This window comes from Pectinophora gossypiella, chromosome 22 (assembly GCF_024362695.1).
Source record: "Pectinophora gossypiella chromosome 22, ilPecGoss1.1, whole genome shotgun sequence".
NCBI classification, from domain to species: domain Eukaryota; kingdom Metazoa; phylum Arthropoda; class Insecta; order Lepidoptera; family Gelechiidae; genus Pectinophora; species Pectinophora gossypiella.
The window spans coordinates 3006705-3020254 of NC_065425.1; the positions used below are offsets into that span (position 1 = coordinate 3006705).

The 13550-nt window shown below is 36.7% G+C and overlaps 2 protein-coding genes across 2 annotated transcripts; one reads left to right on the forward strand and one right to left on the reverse strand.

Annotated features, from left to right (window-relative positions):
- Window positions 1-577: 577 nt before the first annotated feature.
- LOC126377096 (uncharacterized) lies at window positions 578-3287 on the reverse strand. The gene is made up of 3 exons (XM_050024753.1): window positions 3090-3287; window positions 2412-2513; window positions 578-2172 (listed from the first exon to the last, which is right to left on the reverse strand). The coding sequence occupies exons 2-3, from the start codon at window positions 2500-2502 to the stop codon at window positions 812-814; spliced, it is 1452 nt and encodes a 483-aa protein (XP_049880710.1). The 5' UTR covers window positions 2503-2513; window positions 3090-3287; the 3' UTR covers window positions 578-811.
- Window positions 3288-3736: 449 nt separating this feature from the next.
- On the forward strand, window positions 3737-5504 carry LOC126377252 (ER membrane protein complex subunit 6). The gene is made up of 2 exons (XM_050024975.1): window positions 3737-3939; window positions 4484-5504. Exons 1-2 carry the CDS (start codon window positions 3807-3809, stop codon window positions 4690-4692), a joined length of 342 nt encoding a protein of 113 aa, XP_049880932.1. The 5' UTR covers window positions 3737-3806; the 3' UTR covers window positions 4693-5504.
- Window positions 5505-13550: the final 8046 nt, after the last annotated feature.

Consider the following 13550-nt stretch of genomic DNA (forward strand, 5'->3'; position numbering starts at 1 on the left):
GGTATTTCAAATCTTCAAACTGCATAAAATTCAATGAACAGTTTTTGCAATTACATGGATTATTGTCTGTTGCGTTCTGACCGTCTGATCCGCAAATGAGTACGTGCTTCGAAAGTTCAGCTTTATCGACGAAAAAGGATTCACAACTATCACATTTGTTAGGGTTTATATTCTTCCGTGGTATAACTAAAAATGAAATTCTTTCGTGGCTATGATGTTTGCACAGATGAATAGCTAATTGAGTAGTATCAAAAAGTCGTTCACATTCGCTACATTTTTCCGAAGCAAACTCGAATTCGGCACACAATGCAAAATGTTTTTCTATTGCTTCTATCGAAGTGTAATGTAAGCCACAGTCACATTGGTAGAGTTTAACAATCGAAGGCTTTGTGCGGGATGCGAAAGTTTTAGGTTCGAAAGATTTAATCCTGATAAATATCTTGTCAATATGAACAGCGTCATGCCATTTTTTTTAACTTCACCATTTTTTCTTGGCTAAATCATCGTCCTGTAACTAACATTTTATTTTTACTTACTTATATGTATCATTGTATGTATATATCTATAGTATGTGTATAATATATATATTTAGTATATAAGATTGTGTATGTATATATAAAATGTGTCTATTGTTTTATTTTACGTATTTGCGCGCTACACTGCAGCTGTACAAATGTACCATATCCTTTGCCGAAGGTTGTCTGGAAGAGATCGCTCTTAGCGATAAGGCCGCCTTTGCCCACCTTAGAATAAGTTTATCCTGTAAATGTTTTGTGTATTTGTGTGCAATAAAGTGTTTTTATTATTATTATTATTTTTTGTGTCTCATATATATTTTGAGACAAGAGAAAAATAGGTCGCACGTTTCGCAGAGTATTCTGTTAACCGTATAACAACATTTATGCGTATCCATATCAGTTGCGATCTCCGTGCAACAATTACATTTTGTACATCGGTAAAAGTAACATATTTTTCTAACGAGTGCTTCTGTGTTATGCCGTTTTAAAGTTTCATTGAATTTCTTGTCGCTTACTTCATTGAAGAGGACAATTTTAAATGTGTCTGACCATTGGTGTTGGGACGTATGCCAGAGTGCTTCAGATTCGCAGAATCTCAGCCCGCAATTGTTCAGTTGACAGACATATACTCTTTCACTTTCACATGAGTCCATAATAATATGGTCTGTAAGGGTTGATGGATCAACATGTCGTTCACATTTGGCGCATCTGAACAAAACTGCGTCTATTGGCCCATCTTTCACAACTCTAAATTTTACATCCCTATTTGGAAAATAAATACTTCGAGTAGTAAGCGAAAAGATCCGATACTTTGAAATATTGGCATCCCGAAACATATCCATCCACTTGTACGTGAATAATGCTGTGTAATCAAATGTCACTGTTCGAAAGTTTAAAGAATCCTTCTTAAATTTTCTACTTTTAGCATGTATCGCCCGGTGCTTATTAATACAAGTGATGTCGAATTTCTTGTCACACCAGCAACATTTTTTTGTGATAATGCTGTTTGCCATATCATTTAAATGGTTCTGGCAGTGTTCAACAGCTTTATCATAGGTATCATAGAAAATGTCACATGTTTTACACTGAAAGATTATATGACCGATTCCTTTAAGTTTTGATTTCGGGGGTTCAATATTATGTGCAGGAACAAGGAATGTGTGCTCTGCCACGTTATGGGCCTGCAGTGTGTTGCTTGTAGGGAATAGGATTTGACAAACTTTGCAATAGCAAGAGCTACTTTCTAACCTAGGTCCCCAGTTCTCAAGAAGAACCACAGGGACTAATAAAACCTTTTTAGATTGTTGCTCATAATCTTTGTCTGAATTTTCAACACTTTTTTCTTTACTGCGGTTTGTGTAGTCATGTATAAAAGTGCTTGGTACAATATGACTGGCATACAATCTTGATGTTTGAGATTTGTTACGGACCACATGGACCATTGGTTCGGAGAATATCCCTTCATCGGTGACATCTTCAGACATCACTTCGTCTACAATTTTTACCATTTCTTGTTGGTTAGTATTAGCTTGAGTGGTTTGAAAGTCATTGAAGATTCCAAATTGATTTAGTTCAGATTCTTGTTTATATTCTATGTATGTATCAGAACTGTTTGTGGCTTTTAAATCTTGGCTGGGGACAAATATTGTTTGTTCTGAAAGCATGAAAATAAATTAATGGCTGGCTGCAAGAGATTTTCTTATTTTCTTTATACATAGAGTTCAAAATAAATAAAATGATCACAATCTAAAATAAAATTTCAAAGTCACTTAATCTGTGTAAATATAATAAACTTGTCTACAGTCAATTATTATAATAAATAAGATACTTTAAAAGATACATTTTTGAAAATAATTTATAAATATGGAATAATTCTTTTTGAAGCATGATCACCTTCATAACATTTTTTGATGTCCAGAATTATGTGTTGATTCTGAGTGTTGACCAGAACTTGGTACATTTTTGTGTCTGTATTATCGTCCATTCTGAATTGTTCTGAAGAAATGAAAAAAATACACATCAATAGGTATAAAAGTTAAAAGTTTAAAATATTATATAAAATCGTTGAAATCTATAAAGTTACAGCTCAAATTGCAATTGTAATTTTTGTAATTGCACTTGTTTTTTTTTATTATTACTTTTATTTCAGATTGTACTTCATATTATTGTTAGTAAGAAAAAAGGCGCATATAAACTATGTTAGTAAAGTAACACTAGGTAATATCTATTTTTCGTAGGCACCAGAATTAGGCATAATAAGTACCTTCATCCAGTGTACTATGATAGGGCAGTCAACCCTCTCGGTTTTAATGTCTTACTATATATTGTCATTGTGTTGTTGTAAGTTTGTGCAATAAAGATTATTATTATTATTTCTTTTTAAAACTATAGTTTATCTCCTCTTTCGGAGGGTATTATTATTATTATTATAAACGTTTAGGATGAAATAAAAACCAACATTAAATTTATAGTGGTGAATTTTACACCAAAAATAAGTTTAAGTAACTAGCTACTAAGGTAATTTGCACAGTTTAATGCAATATACAAAACTTGTATTACATAAATACTTGCCTGAGGTTCAAATAACACTATCTGTCAACTTTAATCATAATAATTTAATATCTCAAAACATTGAACGTAGTAAAACACTAGACAATCGATTACAGAAGAAACAATAATAAATGTATTAAGTAAAACTTATTTCGCAGTTTTATTTAATAGGTACCCCATTTTTGACGTATTTTTTTTTCTTTGGCCCATATAAATAAGATACAGGGTAAGATCATGAGACGATACTGCCTTGTCATCCTTTGCTTTGTGTTGTGTTTATCGATTAGTAATAATTATATTTCATAATCGTTCATAATATACCAAGGACCAAGTATTGTATTAGTCATATTATAGTAAATAATTTATCGTTCATTTTCTCATTATTTCCGAAAAATAAGTCAATTGCCTCTGCCCTCTGCCCATACCGCCACGTTGTCGGTTTTTTTTTACATCCATGATTTAGTTTGTAAAACTGCATTAGTCGTGTGTGCGCAACAAATATGTGTGCAAATGGTGTGCAACACGTGTGAAACGATAAAATAGGCTCAAAAGGCCCCCATTTAGTTTCCCTTATCCATATTTAAAATTTCACTAAACCAAAACTAGACTAGGCACAACACTAATGACGAATGACAGCTGTCACTTTACAGTGACAAGTGCATGTTTAGCTGATTATAATCTCTTTGGGCTGAATATTATCCAGTTTTGTGAACATTATTTAATTTTTTCTCAAACAAAATGTCTGGATCGACGAAAATTAAGGACAATAAGCCTGAGCCTGTGGCCTACAGCGAAGCGGCTTTAAGAAACAACGCCGCAGTTGTTGAATATTGCCGTACTTCCATGGCAGCTCTTTCAGGGTCCACTGCAGGTAATTTTCAAGTCCTGATTGTATTTCTACTATTAAAATCTAATTTAGCCTGCTTTATATCATATAAAACGCTTAGATTTACGTATAAATACGTTTCTGAAGTTTTAAGTTGTTCCTTGTGATTCTAACCAATTGAATTATTTATGGGGAAGCTTGTCCTCAGCAGGATGTAGCTGTGTCTAACTATTTTTCATATGAATAATACTGCTAGTATTATAATCTTAAAGTAACTTCTTTTTTGAATTATAGTGGTTTGATTGCACGACCTTTAAGCCAAATCTTTGTTTAAAAAAGTAACTTTAACTGCCTTACAATTAAAAAATAAACCTGGGATGAATGTGGGTTTACGTATCTGACAGCCAAACAAAGTTCAGTCTTTTATGATAGCTGGATTCAATTTTGCTTGGCTGTTAAATACTTAAACCCACATTCATCCCAGGTTTATTTCTTTATTGCTAGGGTTGGTTTTTATTGTAACATTCATGTGTTTTTTTCGGACCTGTTTATTACATATTAAATAAAATTACTTTTTTATTGTTTTCAGGTGTTCTTGGATTAACAGGCCTCTATGGGTTCGCTTTCTATGTGTTCTCTGTTGTAATACTGTGGGTCATGTTTATGATAAGAGCTGGACCCAACTGGAGCAAGTACTATGTTTCCCGACAAAGTCTTCTGACCAATGGTTTCTTTGGAGCACTATTCACATATGTACTATTCTGGACTTTTATATATGGAATGGTTCATGTGTATTAGGTAGTAAATTATTTATATATATTATAGTAGATAAGACTTAAAGTCTGTGTTGACTGGGTACAATTTAGACAAAGACAAATGTCTAATTAGACAGGAGACAAGGACGAGAGACTAATTAGTCACTGGTGAATTTAAAATAGCTGGGTCTGCATGACATCCGCACCGCGCGCTGTTCGAATTATATCGAGCGCTTGAACCACTAAACAATATGAATCCTATCTATGTAGATGGACGTCAAATGGCTATTGATCGAAGTGCTCAAGCGCGGTTGTCATACAGACCCGGCAGCTACTGACAAATAGGTGGTTGCTATTTGTGGGCTATTTATTTACTATTTTCCTTTTTTCAACACTTTCAAGGATAGAATGCTTACAAGCAGTGTTCCAATTCCAAATGTTGTACTAATTATGAATGAAAGGTCAATGACCTGTGGTCTGTTTTCATGAAAATGTTAAGTTTACTAAGTGTATGTGGGTTAGGTATACTATTATTGTATATTTTTTTGGGTTTTTGACCCAGTAGACCAAATTGGCAGGTATTATTTAAAAGAGTTTTTACACATGCCATTCCCAACTTAAAAAAATCTTTTATTCAATGAGCATTTTCAACATATTCTTTCTTTCTTTAAATTCTTTAAAAAATATTAAAAATATTTTGTTTAAAAAGAAAATAATATATTATGGGTTTGTTTATAATCAATTTAATTAAAAACACCTTAATGTTATTTTAATATCCTAGATTATCCGTTAATTACCTCTGTAAGTATGCATTGTTATAATTTAACTGAATTAAAGGAAGTAAATTATGAAAAATGACCTTTTTTTAATCTATGAGCAGTTTTTTCACACTTAGTTGTGGATTATAAAGCATTGTCTTCATTAGGGGACAAATGTTTCGCGATAATTACCTACCACCAGAGATGGGCGATATCATTAGACTTCGCTCGACAAGCCTACACAAATTCACGCCTATTTCCCACCGGGGTAAACAGAGACTAAGGGATTCCATTTGCTTCGGTCTTGACAACAAGCCTATCTTCTAGTTAGATAGATAGGTAGTTAAAACACATAATAACGGGTTCTTACCGCGTTTAAATGGGGATATGAGACTCCCGATATTTCGACACTGTTGCAAGTGCCATGATGACGGGATGACTGATGAGATTGGAGTGGAGTAGGTAGATCCATAATTTTCTACAATGTATAGATAGGTAGTTACCTATTATGGCAAGGCTGCTAGACAATATTATTATTTATTATTATGTCTAATGAATAATCGCAATATCTCTATGCATATAATGGTGCTAATTCCTGTAAATACCATCTAATTTTATTTTAAGTTATATCTGTCATTTTCTTATCCGCCGAAAAGGAAAGGGACGGGTAATCGACAAGCATAAAATTTATGGAACACACGTCAATTTTAAGCACAAATCTAAACCAACCGTCTAAAAATTTTACATCAGTCAATAACCCGACACATTCATTTACTCATTCTTCCTAAAATTAAGAGCTGTGAATCATCCGTCCCTTTCCTTTTCGACGGATATGAAAATGACGGATATAAGTAACTTAAAATAAAATTAGGCGGTGTCTCCAGGAATCGGGGCCAATAAGCAACATAAGTTCGCATCTACATCCTAATTAGGTAGTCAAAGGTATGTCCATCGTAACATGATTCAAGTACCCACACATCAACGAGCTTTCTGTTAGACCAACGTGATAGGTGGTGAGCCGTTTTACCAACAGCAATAAGATAACCAATAAAATAATATTTTTTATTAATAGTCCTCAATGTCCAACTGCAAGGCAAAGGCCTCTCTTCCCTTCTTCCACTCCAAATAAAATAATAATATATAATATATTATTCGTAATTTTAAGTGACAAATTGTATAAATTTCTTAAATTAATGGCCAAACTAATGGGTTGCGTCACAGAACCTCCTTTGAGCTAGCCGGTGATAACAATGAGCCATTTATAGAACCACTTCTCATTAATGATTCCGTGCTTCGGGGGGCACGTTAAGCCGTTGGTCCCGGCTATTAGCCGTAAAAACACCACCAACCCGCATTGGAGCAGCGTGGTGGAGTATGCTCCATACCCCCTCCGGTTGATTGAGGGGAGGCCTGTGCCCAGCAGTGGGACGTATATAGGCTGCTTATGTTTATGTTATGTAAATATAATATGTATATAAGATACCTATCTACTAGGTAAGTCTGGAGATGCAACGGACATAATGTCGTGGGATATTTATCACGTGTGTGGTCTCGTCCAGTTATGTGCCGTTCCCGGTAATGATTCCAAAGTGGGAATGGTTTGGTTTCGGCGCCCGATACGAATTGGTGCGGGGCGCAGAGTTACCGTTCTATGGGTTACGTAGTATTATTCTTTGGTTGCATTGACCTGTGCGCGTAGGTATACAGTTTAATCTTTACTACTAACATTATTAGGTATACTTATACTACTATTGTAGCGTATGCTATCAGCTACAGACATCGATCAATAAAGGCATCGATCCTCTTCAATATTCTAGATAATAACTTTACGTTACCCACCAATATAAAGTTAAACCTGTACAGTCCTGTGGATAGTTCATAATCATAAGGCTAGGCGATGAAATAGTTTATAGTGTACGATAACGTAATAAATTGCTTATCATGCGATGGCATCCATGTACTTTTTACATCGTACGACTTTAAGTAAGTAGTTTTTTAAAGATCAATTCATACATACATACATAAACTCACGCCTATTTCCCACCGGGGTAAGCAGAGACTATAGAATTCCATTTGTTTCGATCCTGACACACTTCTCTTGCTTCCTCCACATTCATCAATCGCTTCATACACGCACGCCGGTTCAGAGTAGATCGTATTGAACCTTTTCTAAGGACATCTCCAATTTGGTCATCGTAAGTCCTTCTCGGTCAATTCAAGATTAATTTAATCAAGATTAAGTTCCCCATTGAGGAACTTTCCAGGCTGCGATCACTAAAAACAACATAGATGGCGTTGTATAGCTTTAACGTGATAAGCAACTACTTATTTTCTTATTACTTGGGTAAAATAATTATTTCATAATACAATGTAACGGCAAAAGCATAAAAATAATTGTTGCTCGATATTTGGAACACAATGGTGCTAATTCCTGTAAATACAATCTAATTTTATTTTAAGTTATATCTGTCATTTTCTTATCCGCCGAAAAGGAAAGGGACGGGTAATCGACAAGCATAAAATTTATGGAACACACGTCAATTTTAAGCACAAATCTAAACCAACCGTCTAAAAATTTTACGTCAGGCAATAACCCGACACATTAATTTACTCATTCTTCCTAAAATTAAGAGCTGTGAATCATCCGTCCCTTTCCTTTTCGACGGATACGAAAATGACGGATATAACCTAAAATAAAATTAGGCGGTGTCTGCAGGAATCGGGGCCATTGTGTATAGAATTATGTTGCTACCTCTATTGCTTCTCTTTATTTTGATCAGAATAATAATGGGAAAATGGCACTTGGGGAGTTAAAATGGCCACATCGAAACAATTCATCTAAGAAAGCAATATTGCTATTTGACATAATTTGTTTGCATTGCGCACTTTTATATGCGCAAATGTCAAATTGCAATATTGCTTTCTTAGATGAATCTCTTCGATGTGGCCATTTTAACCCCTCTGATATCAACTCAAAATCATGGTCTGAATCATCCCCTTCAGTATCCGTTACGTTGTCACCAACACCCCGTATGTGATCGTACTTACCTATCGTGCGATGCATCTGCATGACTAGGGGAAGGCCGGGCATAGTGGATACCTTAAGGTATTTAAGGTTATAGCAGAAAAGGTTTACAATACAAAAACAAAATAATTATCACAAATCAGTCTTTATTTATTGCTCTTACAAATACGAACATCAGTAACCAAGAATATTTAAACAATAATCAACTGCAGTTAAAATAAAAAAAAGTACGATTGTATTCGCTTTGCCCGGTACCCCGGGTAAAGCGGATACAGTACTTGGGCAAAGTGAATACCCATAATCAGACTCTGAAAATATAGAAATTAACTTTGATAAACTGAAACAAATAACTTTTATTGACCATAAAATTATAAAATTAAGATTGGCAATTGTCACAGGTATACCCTTAAGTGCCATCAAAAGCAGAACAATTTTCGTGACACCATTGTTGAGAAATGTCACATCGAATCCAATTTTTCAATTGGTTTACCGTCTTCTTTTATATATATTTTCCTAATCTTCGGTGAATATAGTTTTTTTATATTTATTCATCATCTGAAACAAGTAAAAGACCTTTTTAGATAATAAGTCATCAGTGGATATGGTATCCACTTTGCCCTACTCACTTTGCCCCACTAGGTAAATTTTGAGGTTAGCACATTTCATGCAAAAACTAATAATTCTGACTTTCTATTAAATATACCATAGAAGCCTACTTTGGTATGCTACTGAATTAAGACATTTCTAAGAATCAAGAACTAGTAATATAGGAGAATTAATCAATGTACTTACCGCGTAAAATCAATCTTTTATTCACGAAAACACAAATCTCCACTCCGCGGACGGGACCCGACGCGGCCTCTCGCTTCGATGTTTGCCGCGTATTAATCCAAGATGGCCCGACGTAACAGTAGTGGTGTGTTGAATTAACATCTAATATTTTAGGAGTAGTGGGGAGTATTCCCTTTGCCCGGGGTATTCACTTTGCCCAGCCTTCCCCTACGTACTTGTACAGTCATGAGCAATATAATGTACCCACTTTAGGACTCTGTCGCACTAACATATTTGACATTTAGTGAGACTTACAGTTCAATTTGTCAAAAAAGTTAATGTGACATGGTACCAAAGTGTATATATTAATGCTCGTGACCGTACGGGGTATAGGTAAGTGACATCGTAATGAATACTAAGGGGGATGATTCAGCTCAGTATTCTGAGTATCAAGTGGAATTTTCCATCACAGAAGTATAGAATTGAAAATAATTTAAAAATATAAATAAAAATCGTTAAAACCATGGTCGGAATCATCCCCCTCAGTATTCGTTACGATGTCACTAACACTCTCTATTAGATTAGAGATATCGTAACGACATCGTACCTGTCGTGCGATGTAACTGCTCACAGCGATCATTTAATATCGTAGCTACATGTAAACTAGTTAAAGTGCTATTAGTCTAGTTGTCCCTGGATAGCTCCCGGTTTAAACAGCCTGTTTTGTCCAGGTCAGTGAGTCACTTGTTCAGGTGCGATGTTTTAAGATATTACTAAGTAGGTATAATTACTAAGTACGATTCCCCTTTCAGAACCCCGATACCGACCCCGCCGGCGTGGTCGACGATTTCACTCATTCAGCGCTTATCGCTATAGACCCGCTAGGGTCGATTAATTATTTGAAATACTCATTATTCTCTCAGACGACGCCCTGAGCCGAGGTTCGCGCCCTAATGCCTGTTGTCTTAAATGTTGTACCGGATGAGAGGCCTCAGCACTCCCCATTTGTCCTGCCAAGTAATTAGTGATATTTGCGGCAAATCTACAATAAGTCACGTCAAATAAAAACCCTTTGACATGCAGAATTTACCTTTGAAAAGTTTTAAGACAGAAACTTCGTAAAAAAGGTTATTATAAGGTTAGTGATTATTTAGAAGATATGAACGCAGGGGATTAACTGTCTGGGTACTGAGGCAGCCAAAATAGGACCATCACTTAACATACGGCACACTACCCAACCATCACAGTACCTATAAGTAGGTACATACTTATAACTAGCTACGTACTACGCAAAGAAATAGGTGAGTAAATTCTTAATAGCAACTACCACTTCATTTCAGTTGAAGAGTTAGTTAAAGATTTTCTTTATTTAATTAACAATGGACCTTGAAATTCAACGCAGGAGTAAACGTAATTTAGAATAGCTATACATTAAGACGAGGTTTCTGAACTCACGGAGCAACGCAAAATGAGGTAACTTGAGGATAAACGGTTTTTGAGTGCGGCATTAAGGAGCGATCGAGGGTGGCTTGAAGTTGGAATTTTGTTAAATTTATTGATATATTAAATTAACATAAATACATTCATAATCTCAAGTCAGTGATCACTAAGGAACGGTGTAGGCAGAGATCCAAGTTACAAGCAGAATTAAATAAAATATCACAGTTACTAACTTCTTCTTCTTATCGTGTCGATAGCAAACTAAATAGTATCGGCCCAAAACTTGGCAACAAGTATGGCGCAGTGCTCATCAGATCCTGCGTGCAGCTGGTCATGTTAAAAATTGATTCGGACAGTTACTGACTGAGCAATTCACATGAAAAACATTTTCTCCCCAGCATTCGTAATACCTTAGCATTTCCTCTGTCAATTGAGATACTTTTTACAACTTGGTTCTCAGATCACAACCGGACTTGCACCAACGAGTTATTTTATCAACTGCACAGTTGGCTGGACTATTATAGGCGGCGATACGGGCACATACGGCTCACCTCCTATCACGTTGGTCTAACAGAAAGCTCGGTGAGGTGTGGGTACCTACTTAGTTCGTCTTGCGATTAATGTACCTAGTCATGGGCATATATTATGTTAAGTCAATTTTTTTTACGTGACTTATTGTAGATTTGCCGCAGATGGCATTAACTACTTGGCCGGACAAATGGGGAGCGCTGAAGGCTCTCACCCAGTTATGTCAAAATGACAATGGAATTTGTGTGAAAAACCTCGTGCAATCATTAACAAAAGCGGTCAAACGTCGTACTCATTGTTTACTTTAATTCCTTGTAAACTTCGAATATCTACTGTTTTTTGTTCCTTCGGGTCATTCTGCCTCTCGGCATGGGCCTTCCTCAAACTACTCCATTCTTCTGTTTTCTGAGCTTTATGACGCTATGTTGCACTAGCAAGGAAGGAATTTCGTCATCCCATCTCTTGTAGCCACTGTGGTCCTGCGGTTCACCGGCTTGCTTCTCAAATGGGGAAAGCCGGTTTGAACCCCGGTTCCGGAGTTACCATTATACCTCTAGATGGCGATACGGTTCACCACTTTGCTCTGACACAAAGGTTGGTGAGGCGTGGGACTTAGTTCTCCTTGCGATAGATGTACCTCTGACTACCCTAATTGGGATATAGTCGTGAGTTTACGTTATATTCGTCTCACTGCTGGGCACAGGCCTCCCCTCAATCAACCGGAGGGGGTATGGAGCATACTCCTCCACTGCGGGTTGGTGGAGGTGTTTTTATGGCTAATAGCCGGGGCCAACGGTTTAACGTGCCCTCCGAAGCACGGAATCAACTTATTTTTTCGGACAATCAGGTGATTCAAGGCTGAAAAGTCCTTAACAAACAAAGGACAGTCTCACAAAGTGATTTCGACAATGTCCCCATCGGGAATCGAACCCGGACCTCCAGATCGTGAGCCTAATGCTCTAACCACTAGACCACGGAGGCTGTTACTACGTTATATAGTATCTTTTATTAGTTGCGGTCTCTTGTATGGTCTATAGTTCAGATAGCAACCATACAGGTAATTAATGATTTTACTCATTTTTTTTCTCTGAAACGCTGGCAACATTAAAACCAATCAGGCAAGCAGCTGGTCGTATTTGTTCTGTCTCCACAAACATTAGCTCAGCTCTCGTTATGCCCACTCCGAACACTCCAGTCCCTGCTTATATAACCACTTGTTACCGATCCAAATATAATAGTCATTTTGGTCATGTTAAAAATAGATTCGGACAATTTGTAACACTTAGATAAGAACTGTCCAGAAATACGGGTGAAGACCTCAACGAATGCTGGGGCGGAGATGGGAGCCATCGGTACGGCAATACAGGACGGAAGGGGCAAGTCACAGGGACTGTAACCTGGTACCTGACAGAGGGCAGCAGTAACTGTCAGTACTATTCAGAGGTGGAGGACAGGAGTCTTAGTACGGCTTTGAAATAGAGTACTCTGGGCGCTATCCCAATCGCGTCAGAGTACTGCGGGGCGAAAGGCAAGAGGGAAACCACTGCCCTATTTTTCCCTAAAAAAGTAGCGTGGACAAGAGCGTGGCTCTTAAATTAGTGAAGATGAGGTAAGTACTGGGACGTGTGATAGGGAGACAGATATTGTCGTGAGTCGCAAGACATTTTGAGCTATTAGTCTTACTACTTATAGATGTAACTACGTAGTCGTTACATGAGCCGTGTCAGGGGTATTTGGCGGCTCAATAATAACCAAGACACCAGGGTTGATAAGGTCAGTAATCCACATCACCACCAATACGACAGAAGATGAAGATCAATATGTTGAAATCGAAGAACGAACATGATGAATCGCCTCTACCTGTGTTATTCTCATCATCATCATTATCAGCCGTACGACGCCCACTGCTGGGCATAGGCCTCTCCTAAGGATCTCCACGACGACGATGATCGGTCATGCGCTGCCCGCATCCAGCGGCGGTGTTATTTAGTTCGCGTTATTACAGTACTTACTTAACTATCTATGTACTTGCCTATATAAACATGTTCTCAATATTCTATGCTCTACTTAGGTATCTGATCATGGGAGATGGTTTTCATGTAGCTGTTCGTTTTCTCACGATGCTTTCAACGTTTTCGCAAATCCTGAAAGCTTCGAAACTTGATATACGTAGGAGCTTCAATCTATGAAATATTAAATGGAAGAAGTGGATTGAATCTTATCTAGTAGGAATGCAGAGTTTAGATTCGGTCCGAATAAATAAATTTGATTTTGATTTTTGACATTTGATTTGATTTTGATAAATAAACCAAAACAAATAATGTATTCTTTACTATTACTTACTTATTAATAATTAATTTTTAATCTCGTATCAAAATG

Bases quoted from the DNA above. Each gene is read 5' to 3' on its own strand.
- LOC126377096 (XM_050024753.1), bottom strand. From the start codon at position 2,502: ATGGACGATAATACAGACACAAAAATGTACCAAGTTCTGGTCAACACT. The intron at 2,173-2,411 runs GTGATCATGCTT...TCATGCTTTCAG, and splicing joins CATCAAAAAATGTTATGAAG to AACAAACAATATTTGTCCCC.
- LOC126377252 (XM_050024975.1), top strand. From the start codon at position 3,807: ATGTCTGGATCGACGAAAATTAAGGACAATAAGCCTGAGCCTGTGGCC. The intron at 3,940-4,483 runs GTAATTTTCAAG...TATTGTTTTCAG, and splicing joins TCTTTCAGGGTCCACTGCAG to GTGTTCTTGGATTAACAGGC.